The sequence below is a fragment of the Carcharodon carcharias genome, chromosome 2 (genome assembly GCF_017639515.1).
Source record: "Carcharodon carcharias isolate sCarCar2 chromosome 2, sCarCar2.pri, whole genome shotgun sequence".
Taxonomy (NCBI): domain Eukaryota; kingdom Metazoa; phylum Chordata; class Chondrichthyes; order Lamniformes; family Lamnidae; genus Carcharodon; species Carcharodon carcharias.
Window position 1 is genome coordinate 20526052 of NC_054468.1, and position 23662 is coordinate 20549713.

At 44.3% G+C, this 23662-nt stretch overlaps 1 protein-coding gene across 2 annotated transcripts in view; it reads right to left on the reverse strand.

The window, feature by feature from the left end:
* Positions 1–291: 291 nt before the first annotated feature.
* Positions 292–23662, reverse strand: part of hps3 (HPS3 biogenesis of lysosomal organelles complex 2 subunit 1) — a 46659-nt gene continuing 23288 nt past the window's right edge. For both annotated transcript variants that reach the window (XM_041174287.1, XM_041174280.1), the window contains exons 13-18: positions 18197–18373; positions 15948–16148; positions 6111–6215; positions 3198–3404; positions 2143–2233; positions 292–1001 (exon numbers count right to left, since the gene is read on the reverse strand). In XM_041174287.1, coding sequence (XP_041030221.1) covers positions 874–1001; positions 2143–2233; positions 3198–3404; positions 6111–6215; positions 15948–16148; positions 18197–18373 — 909 coding nt within the window. In that variant the 3' untranslated portion in view covers positions 292–873. The remainder of the gene's footprint in view (positions 1002–2142; positions 2234–3197; positions 3405–6110; positions 6216–15947; positions 16149–18196; positions 18374–23662) is intronic.

The following is a 23662-nucleotide window of genomic DNA, read 5'->3' on the forward strand; positions in this document are numbered from 1 at the left end:
GAATGGTACTGCGACAGCACACACTATACAGCAGAATGGTACTGCGACAGCACACACTATACAGCAGAATGGTACTGCGACAGCACACACTATACAGCAGAATGGTACTGCGACAGCACACACTATACAGCAGAATGGTACTGCGACAGCACACACTATACAGCAGAATGGTACTGTAGCAGCACACACTATACAGCAGAATGGTACAGTAGCAGCACACACTATACAGCAGAATGGTACTGTAGCAGCACAACCTATACAGCAGAATGGTACTGTAGCAGAGTAGACTAGGTCTCAGTCATGCATCTATCCTCTCAGTCTATATATGGTATTTGGCATGGAGATCGTTTTGAAGAGGGGAATGTGGAAAAATGAGCTAGCTAGACTGAAAAAAATTTCCAGGTTGAAATAGATATGCTAACCATTCTGATACTTTGCATATCAATAGATCAAAAGGTAGAAAATTCCAGTGAAGTTCATGAACCTTAAACTGCATGTACTAGACGCTGGGGTGCAGTTCTTGTGCATTTAGTAACGCCTGCATAGGAATAGCAGCCAGGAGTGTGGTAAGAGCGTGTGTTAACTGTCCGTGAGTAAACTTTTGTCATTCGGCATGAATTTCTACTCCTGTGTTCTTATGCAGTGGCACCGCAACACCTAAAATCGACCAGGTTTCCAGTGGGCTTTTTACTTTGCCAGTGGAGGTTAGAGTTGGGTTGATCTTTGCAGTTCTATTCCGCACCAGAATTAAGGTGGACACACAGCAAGTTATTCCATTCTGGACCACAATAAGAGCTGACTCATGTTGTTCAGGGCTCCCGGAAAGCTTGAACGCCTCATCCCCGGTGCAGCATTGCTCCTAACCACCCTGAATCAGGTTATTGAATTCTTCCTGCTGCATTCCAGGAGATGGGGTAGGAAAAATGAAGCGACACCATCATCTGGCAAGATACTTAGAAAATCCACAGGCTGTAGTGCGGTGGCCACCATTGCCAAGGTTTCTGGGGGAGAAATACTGGAATCAGAACCTACAAACCAGGCAATTGCATGAAGAAACCCTCACGTATGGGGAGAGGTACCAATAGCAGCAAAGCAAAAGGCAAACTCGAAGACTGTTAGCGATATCATCACACATTTTTCTGTTTTTATGTATGTAGCAACAGGCCATTTTCTCCACTTCCCCAGTGACTATATATGGTTAAACTGAGCCATACAGAGCAGGAAGAGTGTTGGGTTTGATGCCTGGTCAACTGATTGCTACAACTGATTTTCCATTTGATAGCTGGCAATGGAACTTTTTTTTTAAAAAAGGAGAAATGATTGCATTTGAAATTTTCATCCTGGTTTTCAAATCCCCTTGTCGCTTCACCCTTTCTATAATCTCTGTAACCTCTCTTCTAGCCCTACAATCTTCTGAGATTACTAAGCCCCTCCAATTCTGGCTTCTTGTACTTCCCCGATTTTTATTGCTCCACCCTTGATGGCCATGCCTTCTGTGGTCTTGGCTTTAAGCTCTATAGATCCCTGCCTACACATCTCAACCTCTCTCTTCCTTTAGGACACTCCTTATAAGCTACCTCTGACCAAACTTTCGGTCACCTATCCTAATACCTCGATGTGATTTGATATCAAATTTTGTTTGATAATGCCCCTTTGAAATGCCTCAAAACGTTTTATGTTAAAAAGGTGCTTTTTAAGACAAAGTGTTGTTGGGTTCTATCGACGATAGGGGAGGTTTGTCTGTGATAGGCTTCCATACTCAAGCATCCCACTTATGTTCATTGTCAAAACTCATAAGTGTGTGCTTGGGTGATGACCTAGAGGGCCACTTCCAAGGAGCCATATCCAAGCATTGTAATCACCTTCTTGAGAGGTAGGGACAGAAAAAAAATGAATTAAATTTAGTGTAATTTAAAAAAATTAAACAAAATTACCAGAACTTTAGAAAAATAACTTTTCCCTCTTTGGGCCATGTTTGTGCGTCAAAGAAAGTAAAAAAGAACTAGTATTTAAATGGCGTCTTTCATAACCTCAGGACAACCCCAAGAGCTTTACAGCCAATGAAGCACTTCTGAAGCAGAATTACAGCTAAGGCACGGCAGGTATCAAACCTATCGCAAAAGGACGAGAAACACAAAGTACCTTTCAGTGAAGAAACCAAGATTCCATTTTCTCTTCCAGCTCCTTTTGTCCTCTTACAAAGTTCAGGCAAGAGTTTTTTCCACCACAGGGACTGAAAGGAGTAAAACACCAGTGTTACCTCAGTGAAATGATGGGACACCCGCGATGGTGGAAACCTTGCTGAGGTCAAGATGGAAGCCGAGATGTAGGAGGACTATCAACACCAAAGAGTTGGATTAAATTCCAATCTATAGGACGACTGCCACCTATGACTGGGGCTGAATCCAGTCTGTAGATATCGTCTCTCAGAATGGATCCTGGCATTGCTCCACTCAGAAGGGCGGGGAGAACGGGGGAAGAACTTACATTAGGCCAGTCCCACTACCATGCAATGCTTAATAACTGGTTTTAATTGCAGATAAACCTAGTTAGCGTCCTAGGAAGTCTCCAGAGTACTCTCTCAATGAAGGAAAGAAAGATACATAAAAATGAAGTCCATTGGAATGGAAGAACATTTTGAATGGATTACAGTTTTCTTTTAAGAAAGAGAAATTGACCATTTTCTTAAAACTAATTGTTGTAAGCCCAATTGTTAAAATAGTGTTCAAATAAATAAGATAATTTTCTTCACAGAAAGATGTATGGGGCCCAGTTACTTATTCTGTAGGCAATGGCCACTCTGCACCACCAAGGCTCTGCAGACAACCATGAAATAAGTGACCAGTTAATTTAGTTTTGGAGATATTGTTGGAGGGATGAACGTTGGCCAAACTTCCAGGAGAACTCCCTCTTTCTCTTCACTTAGTGTCATGGGATTGTGAATGCCCACTTCAACAGGAAGGTAGGATCCTAGCTCATCTCAAGGACGGTACAAGGGAGTCCAAGAGCTAGATATCCTTGGGAACATAAGCTAGGCATGGAACTTGAGTCAACATTCTGACTCAAGAGGGTGAAATTTCTACCATCTGAACCAAAGTTAGCGCATTCCAAGGCATCTTCCATTTCCAATATATTTACTCCCCCCGAGATGCGATAAAGCAAAATGCATTCACAAGAGGAATTCTTTTGAGGCAAACCTGTTTCTCCTGCTGCATCTCACAATTGGCAAATGGTAGGACAGCCTCAGGACATCGGTCAAGGAGTTGGTCAGTTACACGCTCACATTCACCCAGCCTTACAGAACACAGCACATGGATACTTAGGCCAGGAGCCTCATCTTCAGGGAGTTGATGTAGAAGAGGAAGAACAGATTTCACGTCGATTGAAGAACCGCACAAAATGGACTACGGATAAAATGAAAGAAATGCTAGCAAGATTCCAGTCTGAGAGAAAATTTATTTGCACTTGTACACCCTAGTGATCTTAATGAGATCCTCACACTTGTGAAAGTTTTAAGGAAACAGATGCCCCTGGAGTAGTGGAGGGTTTTGGTAGCAGAGAGCATGGCCCAACAGTGATCACCATGGGCCTGCCAGACCTGTTGGTGGACGGCTAAACCAGCTGTGTGTCCGAGTGTGGTCAACTCTGCGCCTCTTAAGCACTAGAGCGTGAGGATGTTTGTTCTGTACCAGAAGGTATGACCATAAGGGAGAGAGTAAAAGTTTTACTAGGGTGGAGATGAGGGAGTTTTTTTTATATTCTTTCACAGGGTGTGGGCGTCGCTGGCTAGGCCAGCTTTTATTGCTCATCCCCTAATTGCCCTTGAGAAGGTGGTGGTGAGCTGCCTTCTTGAACTGTTGCAGTCCATGTGATGTAGGTACACCCACAGTGCTGTTAGGAAGGGAGTTCCAGGATTTTGACCCAGCGACAGTGAAGGAACGGTGATATATTTTCAAGTCAGGGTGGTGGTGGGCCCACGTGTCTGCTGCCCTCCTAAGAGGTAATGGGTTTGTAAGATACTGTCGAAGGAGCCTTAGTGAGTTGCTGCAGTGCATCTTGTAGATGGTGCACACTGCTGCCACTCTGCGGAGGGAGTGAATGGCTAAGTTGGTGGAGGGGATGCTGATTAAGCGCGTTTTGTCCTGGATATTGTTCAGCTTCGAGTGTTGTGGGAGCTTCACTCATCCATGTAAGTGGAGAGTATTCCATCACACTCCTGACTTGTGCCTTGAAGATGGAGGACAGGCTTTGGGGAGTCAGGAGGCAAGATACCCTCTGCATCATTCCCAGCCTCTGACCTGCTCTTGGAACCACAGTATTTATATGGCTAGTCCAGTTCAGTTTCTGGTCAATGCCAACCCCCAGGATCTTGCTAGTGGGGGATTCAGTGATGGTGACGCCACTGAATCGCTGAACAGATCGACAGCTGAAGAAGTATGATGGCAAATAGAGGGTTTAAGTGGTCGCAGGTTTAAGTGACTTAGGAGAAGATTCTATTCCAGGTTCTCTCACAGAAGAAAGTGGTCATAATTGGCTTTATTTATGATTGAGATCATGGATAGGCAGGCCACATGAGATCGCAAGGTCGAAGGTGGGTGGCAATTAAGATTTTATATTCTATGTATTAAAGGAAAGCAGGGTAGGATAAGGTGGAGTGCTTGAAGGAGAAGTAGGGCGAGAGACCAAGGTGCAATTTGGTGATAGATCATGTTGTAATATGCCTTCAAGGGACTGCAGCATGACATCACTAGAAGGAAGTATGTCATGCGATCCAGTTTTAGTTTCACTTTCGAAAAGAGCACAGCACAAACAGCTTTGCTGCTGGTGTCTTCAAGCTTTATACCTCTGTGTAAATGTTCACATGTACCTAGAATTAATAAATGAACCCACAGCAGGTTTACCCAATCCCTTAGGAGTGTTTGGTGCTTTTATATAATTATAACACACACCACAGGTCACACTGCCACCATGGGGTGTTTAGGGAGGGGCTGCAGGTAATGGGAAGTATATTTGGGCAAGAGACTTCAATCAAGGGTAAAGCATCACAGATTGGGTGCAAAATTTCAGTCATAGCTGAAATGCCAACCCAAGGATACACAATAAAATTGTGGATGACAAAGGCCTTATTGGAAAGTGAATGGCCATTCGTGAGAGCAGTATGGAGAGGAGCAGTGACTGTTAATCCATTGCCTGAGTCCAAGGTGACTGTGGTGGCTGAGGTGAATAGAACTGGAAGGAGGTTGGTGAGGCTCTTACCCCACGAGAAACACTGGGCAGGAAGGTCACAGAGAGGCAGATGAAGCAATTGGGTTGCTATTTATAAGGTGACAGTATGGGTGCGTTGATGGGCTGCCAGTGAATGCTAAGAGAAGAGGTTAGGTATAGGTTTATTGATGGGGTGGGATTCAAGCCTTGGATAGTGGCAGAAGAGTAAGAAGTTGGATGAGTAATGATAAATTGGGATAGGGGTTAAGGTGGGTGGGGGAATCACAGAATGGTTACAGGACAGGAGGCCATTCGGCCCATCATGACTGCACTGCCTCTCTGAAGGAGTAAATACCTAGTGTCACTCACTAGCCTTCTCTATGTAGCCCTACACATTCTTCCTTTTCAGATAATAATCCAATTCCCTTTTAAATGCCTCAGTTGAGATTACCTCCCAGACTTTCTGGCAGTGCATTCCAGATCCCAACCAGTCACTGCATGAAAAAGATTTTCCTCCCGTCTCCATTATTTCTTTTGCCAGTCACCTTAATTTTGTGCCCTCTTGCTCTTGAGCCTTCCACCAAAGGGAACAGTTTCTCCCCATCTACGTTCAATACTCCAGACGGGAGAATTCTTCAATGTTCTTGTATTGGAATGGTGTAACTGCACAAGTGCACTGCCTCCCACTCCAATTCAGACTTTCCCCTAGGAACTCAAAACAGGGAACGCTTCACCGCCCTCTTCTGCAATTATTGCAGCTTAGGAATGAAAGCTTGAGATCACAACCATTTTAAACTGATTTATCCCGTCTTCTCTCCAAGTCTTTCCACTCTTGGTTGGGGCCCTGCACTATGGCCTTTAAGCTATGCCTCGCCAAAGGTTTAAAAAAAAAAGCCAGCACAAACCTGTAACTTTTGAAGATCCCCCAAAGTATCTTGTGAATGGGAACCAGCTGCATTAATGGTGTGGATCCATGAGAAAATTCTACCAAAGTGACCACATGAATTTATCTGTTTAAAAGAGAAAAAAAAAAAGTGAATACTGATGAAATTGGTGCTTTCTTGTCCAATTCAATTTTTATCCTGTGTTGACGGGTAAACATATTTTGCAGAAGTAGTACACTGTTGTGACATGGACATGCACGAATAAAGCTTGCTGTTGGTGGTTAACTGGCAAACATTCCTCCGTCTGGCTTTTCAACCCAGTTGTTTTTTGAATGAGTTACCACCTCTGCTAAAATGGTGTCCAAAGGAATGCCACGTGGAAAAAAGACAGACTTGCATTTACATCGTGTCTTTTACAATCCCAGGGTGTCTTTACAGCCCACAAAGTATGTTTTACAAAGCGTAGTCACTGCTGTTATGTAGGAACAGCAGCAGCCAATTTGCACACAGCAAGCTCCCACAAGCAGCATTGGCCAAGTGATCTGTTTTACTGATGTTGGCTATGCCATAAGAGTGAACATGGGCTGTCAAAGGAGATGAACTGGATGAATATATTAAACTTTCATCAGTTGACATCAGTAAAGTCTAGTTTCAATATTATGGTCCATTTGTTGTGTCTCATGGTTAATTAACAGCGTGCTGCAATAGCTTCTATAGGTATGTAAAAAGATGATGATTAACAAAGTAAAAATATTGGCCCATTACAGGCAGAGAGAGGAGAATTTGTAGTGGGGAGTAAGAAAATGGCAGAGAAACTAAACAAATACTGTGTGTCCAGCTTCACGGAGAAAGATACAGAAATCATCCCAAATATAGGCGAGAACCAAGGTCCTAGTAAGCATGAGGAACTGAAAAAGATTAGTATTAGGAAAAAGTAGCATTGGAGAACTTAATGGATTGAAAATTGTTAAATCCCCTGGACCTGATGGTCTACATCCCAGAGTGTTGAAAGAAGCTGTAGGGATAGTGGATGTATTGGTGGTCATCTTCCAAAATTCTATAGATTCTGGAATGGTTCCTGTAGAATGGAAGGTAGCAGATGTGACCCCACTATTAAGAAAGGAGGGAGAGAGAAAACAGGGAACTGTAGACCTGTTAACCTGACATCAGTAGTAGGGAAAGTGCTATTATAAAGGATATGATAACTGGACACTTAGAAAATAATGGTAGAATTCGGCAGAGTCAACATGGATTTATGAAAGGGAAATCATATTTGACAAACCTGTTGGAGGTTTTTGAGGATGTAACTAGCAGAATAGATAAGGGGGAACCAGTGGATATGGTGTATTTGGGTTTTCAGAAGGCTTTCGTTAAAGTCCCACACAAGAGGTTAGTAAACAAAATTAGAGCACATGGGATAGGGAATATGCTGGCATGGGTTGCTAATTGGTTAATGGACAGAAAACAGTAGGAATAAATGGTCATTCTCGGGTTGGCGGGCTATGACTAGTGGGGTACTGCAAGGATCAGTACTTGGGCCCGAGCTATTCACAATCTCTATCAATGATTCGGATGCGGGGATCAATTGTAAAATTCTAAGTTTAATCATGACACAAAATCAGGCAGGAATGAGAGTTGTGAGGAGGATGCAAGGAAGCTTCAAGGGGATTTAGACAGGCTAAATGTGTGGGCAAGAACATGGCAGATGGAATATAATGTGGAAAAATGTGAAGTTATTCACTTTGGTGGGAAAAACAGAAATGCAGAGTATTTCTTCAATGATGAGAGATTGGGAAGTACTGATGTCCAAAGGGACCTGGGTGTCCTTGTTCATGAGCCACTGAAAATTATGCAGGTGCAGCAAGCAACGAGGAAGGCAAATGTTAAGTTGGCCTTGACTGCAAGCGGATTTGAGTACAGGAGTAAACAGGTCTTGCTGCAATTGTATTGAGCCTTGGTGAGACTGCACCTGGGGTAGTGTGTGCGGTTCTGGTCTCCTTACCTAGGCGCGTGACTTCAGAACGGTGTGCCGCTCATGCCGACTGTCTGCTGGCCTGAACTTAGAGAGGAACTCAGAGGGGAATGCACACAACCTTGCACAGCGCTTGCAAGCACTGTCTGTAGGACATCAAGGAACAGGCGCCGTGCATTTGCAGGGGACACAGGCAAGTCGCTTTATCCAGGCTGGCTTTCAGTGTGGTGCTGGGGCAAGGGCTCCAATATGGATCAGGCTAGTGGGGAGTAGTGGAGGGGTGGCAAGGCAGCACAGACTGAAGGAAGTAATCAAGCACATGCCATGAGGGGTAAGGGAAGCGGCCACGCACTTGGAAAAGCTTGTCAAAGGTGAGCATCCTTCCGCAGCTGAAACCATTCAGCAGCAGCTCCACGGACAGGCTTGGAGTCGGGCGTCTGAAGCTTTTTTGCCCACTCAAGCAACGCTAAAGGAAGAAAGCTCCAGAACTTTTCACCCCTCGGGTGCGGGCTGCAAATTACTGTGCGGTTTTTGGGAGGGGCAGCAGAACAATTGGCCGACTGGACAAGTTGTACAATCCCTTTGCGAAAAGGTGGCCATGGTGCAATCACTGCTGCGTGCTAGGGAAGCGATGGTGTAGTGGTATTGTTGCTGGACTAGTATTCCAGAAACCCAATGCTCTGAGAACCCGAGTTCAAATTTGAATCCAATAAAAATCTGGATTTAAAAGTCTGATGATGACCATGAAACCATTGTTGATTATTGTAAAAACCCACCTGGTTCACTAATACATGTGACTCCAGACCAGGTAAGGGTGGCAGATTTCCTTCCCTAAAGGACATTGGTGAACCAGGTGGGTTTTTACAACAATGTGGTTGACTCTTAAATGCCCTCTGAACTAGGGCAACTAGGTAATAAATGCTGGCCTGGCCAGCAACGCCCACATGCCTTGAATGAATATTAAAAAAAACTGCCTGAGCTGAGAGCGGTCCTGTGGCCTTAGCTGCCGCCAATTGGTCAAATGGAGTTGGCGGAAGTGTGGGGCGTACCATACACTGGCCAACAGGATCATTCTGGCAGCAATAACATCAAGATGATGATTGATGGTGACGATGACGACATCATCTTCAAAGGCGGGGATGCCGGTGCTGGGGCTATTGCTCTGGCCAGACGAGCCAGGAGGCCCTCACAGCCACAAGATTCATGGAGGATGATGACGATGAGATGCAGTGAGGACGGTCTTGACATGCTCGCCTTGCATCAGTGAACGTCTGACTCCTGTGTGGCTGATGACAGCGGACATACCCTCAGTGCTCAGGCTCATGTCGTGGAGACGCAGCAGAGGCCCTAATTCCAGGAGGAGGATGACGACATGCAGTGAGAACACTCCACAGATCCTCACATTGCCCCTGTGAATGTCTGACTCCTGTCTGGCTGAGAGCAGCTCGCTTGCGCTGTGTGATCAGCGTCATATCATAGAGACGCAGCCATGAAACTTTATTCTCCTGTTCGGACAGAATTCCACATTGGCCCCAAGCCCCGAACCCTCCCTCGGGTGCTGGTGCCCCGCGATACGAGCCGCCTCGGGGACATGCCCTCTGTGCCTTTTGGCACGGCGCGGAGGAGCTTTTTGTACGGACTGCTGCTGCACACCTTCCATTTTCTCGCCCTTGTCCACCGCCCGGACACGCCCTGGCGTGCCTTGTTGCCGTCCGGCGGCGGAGGCCCCCGATGGGAGGCCCTCTATGGAGGTGTCCTCCCCCTTTCTATCGGGGACCTGGGTTGGAGGGTGTTGCATGCAGCAGTCCCCTATAATCGTAGAATGCACAGGTTCATGGACTCCCAGGACACGTGCCCTTTTAGCGGTCTTGTGGAGACCGTGGACCATGCATATATAGGGTGTTGTAGGCTGCACTCCCTTCTTAGCTACCTGAAAAATCTGTTATTAATGTTTTGTTTGCACTTCAGCCCCACGCTCCTGATCTATGGGCACCTGGTGCGGAAGGGGGTCGGGAAGGAGGAGGACCTCCTCGTGAACCTGCTCCTGGGCCTGGCCAAGTTGGCCATTAACAGGTCCAGGCAGCGGGCGATCGATGGGGGAGTCCCGCCTGATTGTTTATCCCTCTTCCGCGGCTACGTTCGCGGCCGGATGTCCTTGGAGAGGGAGCACACGGTGTCTACCGGCACTTTCGAGGCCTTCTGTGCCCGGTGGGCACCGCGGGGACTGGGGTGCTTTATCAACCCCTTTAATCACATTTTGGTTTAAAGTTTGTAAGTTTCCTTTAAACTTTGTTCTTAGTTTTACAGCTGACCTGAATTAGGGGCTGTGCTTCATTTGTCCTTCATTTTGTTAATTTGGTTTAATTGTTTTAACTCGAAAGAGTTACATCATCTTAACTTCCTAACTCTGTCACTATGTCTTGCAGCTCTCCCGACATCCACAGCGGAGGTGGAGACAGCCTGCTGACTGCGACGCCCTGTGATGACCTTGGTGAGCATCCTCTGGAGGGCCCCAGCCTGCTGTTGGGGTCCTGCTGTGTGGCTGTGGCACCCTCCTCGGCCTGTGGAGCTGGAGTCACAGGAAGAGGGGATTCGGATGGGCCAGGCTCTTCTGGAGTCACCTGGGTGGGTTGCCCTGGAATTTGCACCTGCTGAACCCCCTCCCTACAAGTGTCTGAGGGCTCCTGGCTGACTCCAGAAGAGGGGAAGGGGAAGCTGAAGTGAGATCGAGCTGCCCCACACCCCTTTCATGCACACACTATTGGAGGACAACTATGGTGTCAGCAACAAAGTTCAGCCCGCACAGCACTGCAGGAGTGACGTCCTGGACCAAGGTCTCCATGGCACCAGTGTTGACCTCGGTGCGTTGGCATGCCGACGCTATCACCTCAGCCTGAAGGCAGACTCCTCCATTGTGCCTTGCAATCTGAGGAGAGCAGCAGACATCCCTTCCTGATGTTCCCGAGCTTGCCTTTGCAGCTCCAGCAACTGTGACATGACCAATCACCGCCAACCTCACTGTCAGCACAGGAACAGTCCAGATCATCGCCGGCCAGCTGGATGACTCTATTTTCAAAATCTGTGAGGACCTTGGCACTGGGCATTCCTCCACCAGTCTGCGACCTCTCCCTTTTGTTGTGTACCAGCTTGACCTGCATGAAGACAGATGGAGAGAGTGTAAGCAGGACACCTGCCAGCCAGATGAGAAGGATGCCTGGCACGTGTGGGTGATGAGTGGTGCCATGGATGGGATGAGGACACGATCCACAGGGCAGATAAAGGATTGTGTGAGGGAGTGAATGGTGATGTTCCATGAACTGGCAGTGAGTGAGATCCCAGTGGACGTTTGATGGGTTTGTGAGTGTGTGAGTTGAGAGTGATGAAGAAGAGTGACTTACCCTGGCAGAATGGAGAAGATCATTCATCCTCTTTTGGCACTGGGTGGCTGCCCTCTTTTGCAGCACGTTGGCACTGACCACCACTGCCACTGCCTCCCATGCTGGATTGGTCACCTTGCTTGCTGGTCTTCACCCAAAGCGGGGGTACAGGACTTCATTGTGGGCCTCCACTTCATCCAGTAGGCGCCCAAGGGAGGGGGTCGCTAAATTTGGCGACAGCATGTTTCCTCCCTTTGGCAGCCATGACTTTGTAGCAGAGAGTGCTTGCTCTGTGCAGGGGCGCACTTTAAATATGACGCCTGGATTACTGAAGGTCTGTGGTGATGGTGGGCGGACAGGCAAATCAGAGGCCGCTGCAGAGGGCTGTGGAGGCTCAGTCATTGACAATATTCAAGACAGAGATAGATAGATTTCTAGATATTAAAGGCAACAAGGGATATGGGCATGGTGCAGGTAAACAGGATTGAAAGTCAAAGATCAGCCATGATCTAGTTGAATGGTGGAGCAGGCTCGAGGGGCCGAATGTCTTACTCCTGCTCTGATTTCTTACGTTCCTATGACTATCTCTTTAAACCGGGAATTTGTCACTTACTTTTTTAAAAATGTATTCACGGGATGTGGGCCTCGCTGGCTGGGCCAGCATTTATTGCCTACCCCTAATTGCCCTTGAGAAGGTGGTGGTGAGCTGCCTTCTTGAACCGCTACAGTCCACGTGGTGTAGGTACACCCACAGTGCTATTAGGGAGGGAGTTCCAGGATTTTAACCCACTATACCGAGGCCACTTTCTCTGATGCACAAAGATACAATCAAAATGGAACTCCATCTGAATTATTAGATATTAATTCAGTTAACACAGATAGCATATTAAAGTTTGAAAGCACTCAGCTTGTAGATTTGTGTCTCGGCTCCTGCCAGTCAACATTCTTCAAGTATTAAAATGAACGGATCACAGTCATTAGCTTATGAGCAGTGAGTTAGAAATCCTTGGCTGCAGTGTCACAGTGTGAGCCAGTGAACAAAGAATCAATTCCACCCTTCAATTTATTTTAAATAACTAAACCTTCACTTTGCCCCCCTCTTTATTTACAATTTTGTGTACGTTTTAAACTCAAGGCGAGGGATGTCAGGGAAGGCCAATGTCTGCAGCAAGCACTCAGACGCAGCACAGTTGTTTCCGAACTGCAGGAGAGTGCCCTCTGCTGTTGTCCGGTGGTAGTTTTTGACTATCCACACTGCTCATTTATGGCCCAAGTGATATTGTGCTGAATTAGGACCAGATTTGCAGAAAAACATTGGCAAAATTCATTTCACATTGCACTCAGATAACTTTCATCCTGTATTGTATTTGATCCCATGTTCCCAAAGATAAAAGGCCAGTGCCTGACCCACTGTGTTACCCAGTCCTTCCTACATTCCAGTATAAAAAAGGAATGATCTGGAATCTGTAGAGTAAGGAAAATTTGTAATTTCTTTAAAATATCTGTGGAATCTGTAGTCATTTTTAATAATGTTTGAAAATGACTTTTAAGAGTTTGTAAAGAGACCAATTGTAGCTTTCTTGGAGATTAAGAAATACTGGTCCATGGGGCCTGGCAACCGTTGACCTGGAAGCTGTATCAATAAGAAGGAAGTTAAGATATGTATGTTGTATGGCCAGACATAAAGAGGAGCTGCAAACACAAAGGAGAACTGCAAGCAGAGGAGCTGGAGGCTGAAGACCCAGATCCAGACACAGAGTAGGCAGACAGAGATAGAAAGAGGAACATCGAGAATTCTTGGGGGGAATAAGCAAAGCAATTTGAGGAAGAGGTCAGCTTTTTTGCTTGGCAAAAAAGGAGACAGGAGCTCTTGGAGGTACTCTGCGAGCTGGCTAAAAAAGGTCTAAAACTTGGAAAGCTTCACAAATAGCTCAGAGAAAATAAAGAGCTGAGTATTTTCCCAGAAGTGGCCAAACTGTGAACCAGGATGTTATTGGTTATTAAGCTGAAAAGGAATTCTGGAAAGCTACACCATCAGGACTATCATGACCCGAGGAAGAGAGGATTTGGTGTGTCTCGCTGATTATAATTGTACCAGTGAAACTTGGAGGTGAAAGCTGTTGTCAGATAGGGCTCCTGATCTACCCTGCATGATTAAAGAACAGCACGTTGTGGAATTGTGTAGCTTTGTAATACCACACATACTAAAGGTGGCATGGTTTTGGCTGTGTAAGACATATCTTTGTTGCATTGACTATTTAAAGTGAAATTTACCTTTTTATTTGAAGTATCATTCACATGTTCATCCATGTTTAAATTATGATGATTCTGATTCAAGATATAAAGCAGGAGCTACAAAAATCTTGTTGGCAATTTCTTCATTTTGGGCTCATTTGGTAAATTTGTTTATTTTGCTTTACAGTTTCCAAACGGGGGCATTGTTACAGTAATGTAAAGGAAATTTCTCAGTCAAATGTCAGATCTTGGTTAGAAGGGTGTTGTTTGTATTGTTTACAGGATAAGTGTTGGCTCAGACACCAGGAGACCGCTCTTATTGTTCTTCCATAAATGACCTCAGGCCTGTTACATGCAGATAGTTGAGGATTCAACTGAATATCAATACAGTAAAAATATGACACCTTCAACAGCGCATACCTCCCTCTGCTTCACAGCACAATGTGCGTCTGGATTGTGTGCTCAAATCCTGGGGGAGCTTAAAGACCTTTCACAAGGTCTGAGCCAAGCTGAGTCTAAGGACTATTATAGATTATGTTTTAATATATTAAAAATCAGATCTGAATGCACTTCTGACACTTCCTTCCCACACAAATTCCTGTTGCTTGTAGCTACACCTTCCAGATCTGCTGTCATGGTATGTCCCACTCATTTGTCTTCCACCAACCTCACACATGCACTGCAGCTCGTCTGCAACTGCTCTGTGATGCCCATCATATAGCTACATCCAGGTCGACCCCACTTTCTGCTGCCCTCCACAAGATATCTCTGTAGCTTTTCACCGCTAATCAAATAGCCAAAATACTGACATTTGCTCTTCTAGATGTCACTTTTGAGAGTTTTCACTCTTGCAATTTCAAACACCTCTTTGTTTGTCTTATGGTCTCTATATGGAATTTTTAGCAAAAGTTAAGCATTGCAAAGGCTTCCATCGTCTTCCACGGATCTTTACTCACTGTCCACGTTTCTGAGGCAGATGGGAAAGTGGATCAAATGTAGCATCTTGTGTTTTTTTCCCTCATTACAAATCTGAGTTTTCTCATTGTTAACACATCCTTCATCTCTACAAAATTACTTCTGGCTATCTCTATCCTTCTAATTCTGGCATTGCATCTACCATTTTCTGTTATAATTTGTCCTGAATAGACAAACTTACCTATTTGTTCCAGCGTGAGATCATCCACTTCAATTCTCACTCTAGTTTCTTCTAATGTATTCCTCCTAACTGCCATTGTGTGTGTCTTTTTGGTGTTCATACTCAATCCAAATACTAAACTTCTAGATTTTACTGGATCGATGATATTTTGTAAAGGCTCTTCTGAATCGACAAGTAGTGCTGTCTCGTCAGCATACCACAAGTTTATGTTCTCTCCTCCAATTTTACCCCAGGAAATGCACCTAGTTCTCTGAATATTTGTTCTGTTTACAGATTGAATAGTTTTGGCGACAGTACAAATGCTAGTCATACTCCTCTCTTCACTTGAAAGATGTCTAATTGTCCATCTTCTAGCCTACATTTATGAAGAAAATGACCCGTATAAATGTAGTTCACTGTTATTAAATCTTCCCACCAGTGGAGGCACTAGGAGGAGGGTGACATTACAGCATGACAACTTTACACGGGTTGATCCATTGTTAAATGTGGAAATAGGAATTTATATTGGGAATGAGGGCTGATTTACGTCTAGTTTTTTCCTGCCTCGACGGCTACAGCTAGTCTCTAATCCCAATGTTCATCGTTACAGATCAATGACTACTAGCAGTAGTCTTGATGACATGACACATTTCCTTTCTAGTGATGTCATGCTGCAATCCTGTAAAGGCATATTACAACACATTCGACGATGTTGAGACTACTGCTAGTCTCTAATCCCAATGTTCATCATTACATATCAATGACAATGTTGCTTTTTGCTCATTTGTTAACCGTAGATTTCACTTTGAATTATTGTGATCACTTTATGTCAGTATTTAAGATTGAAAATGCCCATGCAAACAGTTATAATTGAATTTTCCTATGTAAACAGATCACAGCAGTGTTGCAGTTGCAGGCCACAGCCATTAGGTAGCATGGTAGTTCCAAAGTACCCTACACTCTCTGACAGTTTGAACAATGCCATGATGGATGCACTAAAAAGACTTGCGTTTATACAGTGCCTTTCACGATTGCTCAAAGCGTTTTACAGCCAATTAAGTACTTTTGAAGTGTAGTCAATGTTGTAATGTAGAAAATAGTATTCTAAAGTATGGAAGTAGTGGGAAGCAGGGACATACCAGCTCCTCGACTGTTTTGAGTGGTCGCTTATCAGGCTGTTGTTTTCGGGCTGTTCTCTGGATGTACACCGACACCAGCTTCATGAGCAGTACCTGAACCATCACTTCCTGAGTGCAGACTATCAACATGGCTTCCCAGAAATCAACCAGAAGCTGCGGAGTCTCCTCTTCATTTGCTTCATCACCTTTTGCACAGAGAGCCTGCCAACAACAAGAATCAGCTATGATGTGGACAGCTTCCTCCCCCATTCCCCACTTCAACAGGCTCCCACTCCCAATTTTATTTCTCACATTAAGCATCACAAAAAGCAATAATTCAAAATGTTGAAAAGATTAAAACAGGAAAGGACATCACAGAGTTAGAAAAGATAATGAATAGTAAGAAAAAAAAAGGTACATTGCAGAATTATATCAAATTAAAAATGGGTAAAGGGGACCTGGTAAAAGTCAAATTTAGGACTGATGGCAGAATTATTTCAAATAGTTCTGCAGTTGAGCTTTTTGCGTACTATTCATTATCTTACCTAACTCCATGATGTTCTCTCCTGTTTTTAATATTTTCAGTTATTGCTTTTTGTGATACTTACTGAGAGAAATAAAATTGGGAGCGGGAGTCTGCTTTTCACATGAAGGCGTTGATCTTGACTTTTGTACAATGATGTAAAACACGTGACAGTGAGTTACCACCCCTGCTTTTATTTCCATTCAACTGAATAAATAAGTGAAAAGGAAAAATTTGCAGAGTATAGGGGAAGGGGGGTGGGGTGGGGGGGCGAAGTCAGCCTCATTGGATAGCTTTTTCAAAGGCACGATGGACTGAATGAACTGGACTCCTTCTGTGCTATACGATTCTGTTCAGCTTCATCCCAGCCAGGAGTTTAACAAATGAAGAGCACTACCTCCCTCTGCTGGTTCCATATATATTTACATAATACACCGTCTTTAAAACAAAACATTCCCAGCCAGTGTACAGTTACACTCACTATGAGAACTGAGCTACCAAAACAGCAAATAACTAAGACTATGGCACACCTTTTAAATAAAACATGCCTAATCAATAATTTTTCCAGAATGAAAATTTCCAAGCAGTACTGATGTATCAAAGTTCCACTTCTTAGGCTTGACGAAAAGATGGAAGAGATTGCGACTTATAAATATGAGTTGACCTGCTGTGGAATGGGGTGTGGAGTTACAACGTAGTGCTAATCATCTTAGGAATGTAAGACCAAATCAAGCTCGGAATGATTTGATGAAGTCTGTTTGGGTGGTAGTGGAATTTATTTTTCAGTTTTAGGTCGGAATTATAAAAAAGAATCTACAACCAGACAAATGTGGAACATTTGCAACTGTCTAAATCAATGGTGTTGCACAGCATTTAGTCTGGTCTGTCCATAATGCAGGTCTTTCAGAAAAACCTTTGAATACTTAGTCAGACTGAGGTTAATGAACAAGCACAGTCGCAGTGACAAGCTGCGTACAAAGGTTTGATCGTAGCCTTAAAGTTCAAGGTTAATATAAATTCTGCATTTTAGGATCTGAAGTCAAAGCAAGGAAAAAAAAACAAGGACGTTATGTTAAATCTTCATAAATCATTGATCAGACCTCAGCTGGAGTATTGTGCCAAATTCTGGACACCACACTTTAGGATGTCACGGTCTTGGACAGGGTACAGAGGAGATTTACTACAATGGTATCAGGGATGAGGGGCTTTGAGTTATGTGGGGAGACTGGAGAAGCTGGGATTGTTCTCCTTAAGAGTAGGGGGAAAGTTTATTCGAGCTATACAAAGTGATGAAGGCTTTTGATAGTATAAATCATTAGAAATGGTTTCCATTGGTAGTAGGGTTGATAGTTAGAGAACACAGATATAAGGTAATTGGCAAAAGTACTAGGGAGAGGGTGATGGTGGAGGCTGAAAGTTATGATCTAGTGTGCACTGCCTAAGAAAGGGTGGTGGAAGCAGATCCTAACGTAACTTTCAAAAGGGAACTGGATACATTCTGAAAAAGGAAAATTTGCAGGGCTTTGGAGAAAGAGCAGAGAAGTGGGACTAATCGGTTAGGTCTACCAAAAAGGCCGACACAGACACGATAGGCCGAATGGTCTCCTTCTGTGCTCTATCGTTCTAAGATTCTGTGACTCAATAACATAACATTTTGCTCTCCTCCAATGGGAAGACTTGTCACTGGTGTAAGATGATTCCAAAATGGACTTCCACAAAGAAGAATTAAAAAGCACTGCAAACCAACCTTAAAGAACAATTCAGCCTCTTTCAGATCAATTTTGTTACTTTCCAGCAAAGCTACAAAGACAGCTACCAGGAGGCCCGGCTGAGTCCTCTTCAGCTCACAAGATAGTTCCGTTGCCACAAAGCCATGATGTCGCAAGAGATTCGGTTCCGCCACAAAACCACAAACCAACCTCGTCTGTCAAAAGAACAAAGCAGGCAATTTAATGGATTGCAGTTATCACCGGACCAGATGTTTTAATGACTGGACGATCTCAGAGGTGTTTACTAATGTAACTCGCTCCTAATTAGCCAAGGCCCATTTATTGAGTTGCACCAGAAAAAAATACTTTAATTCAAATTCCAGATAATTTTCCCTTCTTATTTTTAAACTTTTGAATTCTAGGTGAAGCGTTAATGTCCATGGTAGAGGACATCATGAAGGGCAAGAAGACTAGAAGACAAACCAAGAACTAGAGATAAGGGGATGCCAACCTTTGATTCTAAAATCCTGAATGTAGGGAAAAAAAGCAGAAACTCAGCTGGTTGCAGTTTTGACTTTGAGTCAAAGTTGGTGGGTATTTGAGCATGAAAATCTAGACTAACACTTCAGCGCAGTACTGAAAGAGTTCCACACTGTCGGAGGTGCTGAATTTTGGACAAGACATTGGGCTGAATCTTCGGGTCAGCGAGTCGGGGGGTGGGGGCCATTTAAATATCAATTAAAATACTTAACTAAGCTGCTGGTCTAAACTTAAGGTTGGTGGAGGGGGGGCAGGCGAAGAGTCCAGGCGGCCTTTGCATTAATCATAGAGCCTCATCCATGGGCGGGATGAGGTTTCATGGAGGTTTTTAAAGTTTAATAAAATTTTTTTAAATAAAATTCATTGACATGTCCCAGCTCACATGACACTGTCACATGAGGGGACATGTCTTAAGATTTTTTTTTGCCTTCATTAAAATTTTTTCAAAATCAAGCTGATCTCCCCGAGAGAGCTCTTTGCCTCAGGGAGATTTCTGCGCTCTTTTCGCGCACATGCAGGCCCTGACTCAACCTACTCCCCCCCACCCCCCCCCAACACGCACAGGGAACCCTCTGCGCTTCTGGGTGCGAATCACGCTGGGCGGGCCTCAATTGGTCCGCCCACCTAAAATGGCGGCGTGCAGCCAATGATCCATGGTGATCAGCCAAGCGCCCGCCCGCCCCTGCTTGTCGCCCAACCCAAATTCTCCCCATTAAACCGAGGCTCTGTCTTTCAGGTGGATAGAAAAGATCCCTTCGTGCTATTAAGGAAATCAGGGGTATTCACCCAGTGGCTTGGCCAATATTTATCCCTTGACACACATCATTAAAACACAAACATAATTATCACGTTGCTGGCTGTGGAAACTTGCGTGCAAATTGGCTGCCATGTATCCTACATTACAACAGTGATTAAACTTCAAGAGTATTTTTTTTTAATTGTTTGTGAAGCTTTGGGGACATCCTGAAAGGTACCAAATAAATGTTGAAAAAAGAGACATGCTGTCAAAACATCTCATCTTGCACTCATCAGGACCGAATTTGCAAGAATACCAATTGTAAACGGAACAACAACTTATACTGCATAAGAACACTCTTCTGATGCAGTATTAATTGTTGTTCCCTTTACAGTTGGTTTATCTTGCACAGCTGTCCTGATAAGTGCAAGACAAAAAGCTTCAACAGCATGTCACTTTTTTCAGCAATTTTCAAGTTTTGTAGTACCAAACGACTAAATGCAAGTCTCTATGCTTTAACAAGAGAGAGAGAGAGAGAGAGGTGGATAGGACATAGGGGGGAAAAAGACAATATAAGGCGGGGGAAAAAGACAAATATAAGGCAAATGAATAAAAAGAGTGGGAGGAGGGAAGAGAGGATAGAGTGTAGTGGGGGGGAGGCGAGAGAAAAAAGTAAAGGAGGAAAAAGAGCAAAGGAAGGGAAAAGTAAAAAGTGATGGAAAAGAATGATTAGAAGTTGAAGAGGAGGGATTTAATAAATACTTCACGTCATTAGTAATTATCTTATGGGGTACCAGTGTCGATTTAAAAATTGGCATTTAACATATATTAAATCCTCTGAGCTTTTTTTACAGCTTGAAAAATGAAAGGCTTATGCGCACTCCCTCCTCCTTATAGCCCCACTATGTTGCAGTCAATCCCCATTGGCTGGTCGCTCATTCTTTTGCAGCCTCCTCTTGCAATTGAACATTGGGGAGTTTGGGGGAGGGAAATGTGGGCATGGGAACAGGACAAAGACAAATTCAAGACAAATCTGCGGCAAAATGATTTTAGTGAGAGAGCAGAACCAGCTCTTTAAAAGGAGGCAATGGAACAAGATAGTAGTGATTCATTAAAATGCAAATTAGATCAAATTTTACCTTCTGAAAAGAATCAGAGACACAGGTAAATTTGAGAAATGAATGGGGTGGAATTTTACAGCCCTGTTGTAACAGGGCAGGAAAATGCAGCAAGCCATACAAACATCCATTGAAGTTGAATTTGGTGGGACTGGAAAATCTCACCAGCGGAAGGGGCCATAAAATTCCACAACAAGGGGAGGAACAGGTGACTTTGGGCCTATGGTTCTCAAAGTTCACCCCAACTGGCAGCTTTCCTCACTTCATGTCCGGGTCTGTCACGGACTCACTGATGAGTGGTTAATTGCTTTTATTAGTCAGCAACTCCATTATTGTTGTATCCTGTGACTTAGGGAGGGCTGGGGTCAGTGTTGGGACCACAACTTTCCACTTTATAAATTAATGATCTAGATGAAGGAACTGAGGGCATCCTGGCTAAATTTGCAGATGATACAAAGGCAGGTGGAGGGACAGGTAGTTTTGAGAAGGCGGGGAGGCTGCAGAAGGATTTGGACAGGTTAGGAGAATGGGCAAAGAAGTGGCAGATGGAATACAACGTGGGGAAGTGTGAAGTCATGCACTTTGGTAGGAAGAATAGAGGCATAGATTATTTTCTAAATGGGGAGAGAATTCAGAAATCTGGAGTGCAAAGGGAATTGGGAGTCCTAGTCCAGGATTCTCTTAAGGTTAACTTGCAGGTTGAGTCAGTAGTTAGGAAGGCAAATGCAATATTGGCATTTATTTCGAGGACCAGAATATAAAAGCAGGGATGTGCTGCTGAGGTTTTATAAGGCTCTGGTCAGAACACATTTAGAATATTGTGAGCAATTTTGGGCCCCATTTCTCAGGAAGGGTGTTCTGGCCCTGGAGAGGGTCCAGAGGAGGTTCACGAGAATGATCCCAGGAATGAAAGGCTTAACATATGAGGAACGTTTGAGGACTCTGGGTCTATACTCGAGGGAGTTTAGAAGGATGAGGGGGTATCTGATTGAAACTTACAGAATACTGAAAGGCCTGGGTAGAGAGGACGTGGGGAAGATGTTTCCATTAGTAGGAGAGACTAGGACCTGAGGGCACAGCCTCAGAGTAAAGGGAAGATCTTTTAGAACAGAGATGAAGAGAAACTTCTTTAGCCAGAGAGTGGTGAATCTATGGAATTCATTGCCACAGAAGGCTGTGGAGGCCAGGTCATTGAGTGTATTTAAGACCGAGATAGATAGGTTCTTGATTGGCAAGGGGATCAAAGGTTACAGGGAGAAGGGGGGAGAATGGGGTTGAGAAACTTATCAGCCATAATTGAATGGTGGAGCAGACTCGATGGGCCGAATGGCCTAATTTCTGCTCCTATGTCTTATGGTCTTATGGATATACTTGCTCCAGAAGCAGTTTAGAGAAGAATCACTAGGCTGATTCCTAGGATGTCTTATGAGGAGAGGTAGGGCAGATTGGTCCTATACTCACTGGTGTTTTTAATGATATTGAAACAACTAAGATTCTGAGGGGGCTTGACAGGGTGGATACTGAGAGGATGTTTTCCTTGTGGGGGAGTCTAGAACAAGACTGCGCAGTTTAAAGATAAGGGTCTTCCATTTAAGATAGAGATGGGGAGCAATTTCTTCTCTCAGAGGGGTGTTAATCTTTGGAATTTTCTTCCCCAATGGAAGCTGGGTCAATTAATATATCCAAGGCTGAGTTAGATAGATTTTTGATTGACAAGGGAGTCAAGGGTTATGGGGGACAGGCAGGAAAGTGGGTTTAATGTCATAATTGGGTCAGCCATGATCGTGCAATCCAGGCTTGATGGGTTGAATGCATTGCTCCTGTTTCTTATGATTTTATGGTGGCCAGAATGGTAGAAGGCAAATTAAATGGACTTGGACTTCCTTTGTCCAACAAATCCCACGTTCCTCCTGCAATTCACAGGCATTTGAAACAGAATCTGTGCATCACCAAATCACTTATTACTGTACCTGTCTATCCTTCTCCCTCATCTTCGGTCAGATCCTGTGCTTTGCCTGGCTCCTCAGATAAATTAAGTTACAAATATTTGACATCCCTGACAAGATGGCAGACAAGTTAGGAAATGCAGCATGCTTACCCACTGCACAGGAAAACACTCCGAGGGTGATGGGGTAGGGGAAGATTCCTCACTTATCACTTACATTAATTTTGAGAGATTTACGTCATCATTAAATAATGGAAGATACAGCTACAAGTGTTTAGAAGTTGCCTTTTTAGTAACCATTTGATTTAGGGTGGAAGCAGAGTCATATGGAACATAATAATCACCAGCATAGACCAGTTGGGCCGAATGGCCTGTTTCCGTACTATAAATTCGATGTAAGTAACAAGGGGAAACGATATTAGTGCTAAGGAATGGAACTGTTTTCCAGTTTTACCACCTGTTACACCAGCACTCAGCTCAGGCACAACATGGGCCAACTGAAGAGTAATGCTTCTTCCATTTTGCTCCAATAATGCACTTTAACCTGAATCTCCAGTGAAGACCAGTGAAGCATCGGCTAACATACCAGCGTGACATTGTTAATCCATGCCCCCAACTATCCTTACAGCCGAGCAGGAATTAATGCAAATTTTTGGCCAAATTCTGCCTGGCTTTGCACTCAAAAACAGCTGTTCAAATTTGTTAGACAAATGTCAGACCAGGATATTAAGATTTTCAGCTCAAAACTCCATTACACAATAACATTGATGCACAATTCCCACTACAATTTTCACTTAGCGTTTGCTGTGAAGTTAGCTCCTTTTGGACCAACACTGTGCTGCGCCAACCAATAAGCCAGTAGTTGGCCCATGTTTACATGATGCCAAGCTTGGATCTCAGAAGGCTTGTGGGCAGGAGCTTTCAAGTGGACATCACGGAGGTTCATTCATCTACATCAGCTCCACCTCTGCAAGGTGCATCTACATCAGCTCCACCTCTGCAAGGTGCATCTACATCAACTCCACTTCTGCAAGGTGCATCTACATCAACTCCACCTCTGCAAGGTGCATCTACATCAACTCCACCTCTGCAAGGTGCATCTACATCAACTCCACCTCTGCAAGGTGCATCTACATCAACTCAATCTCTGCAAGGTGCATCTACA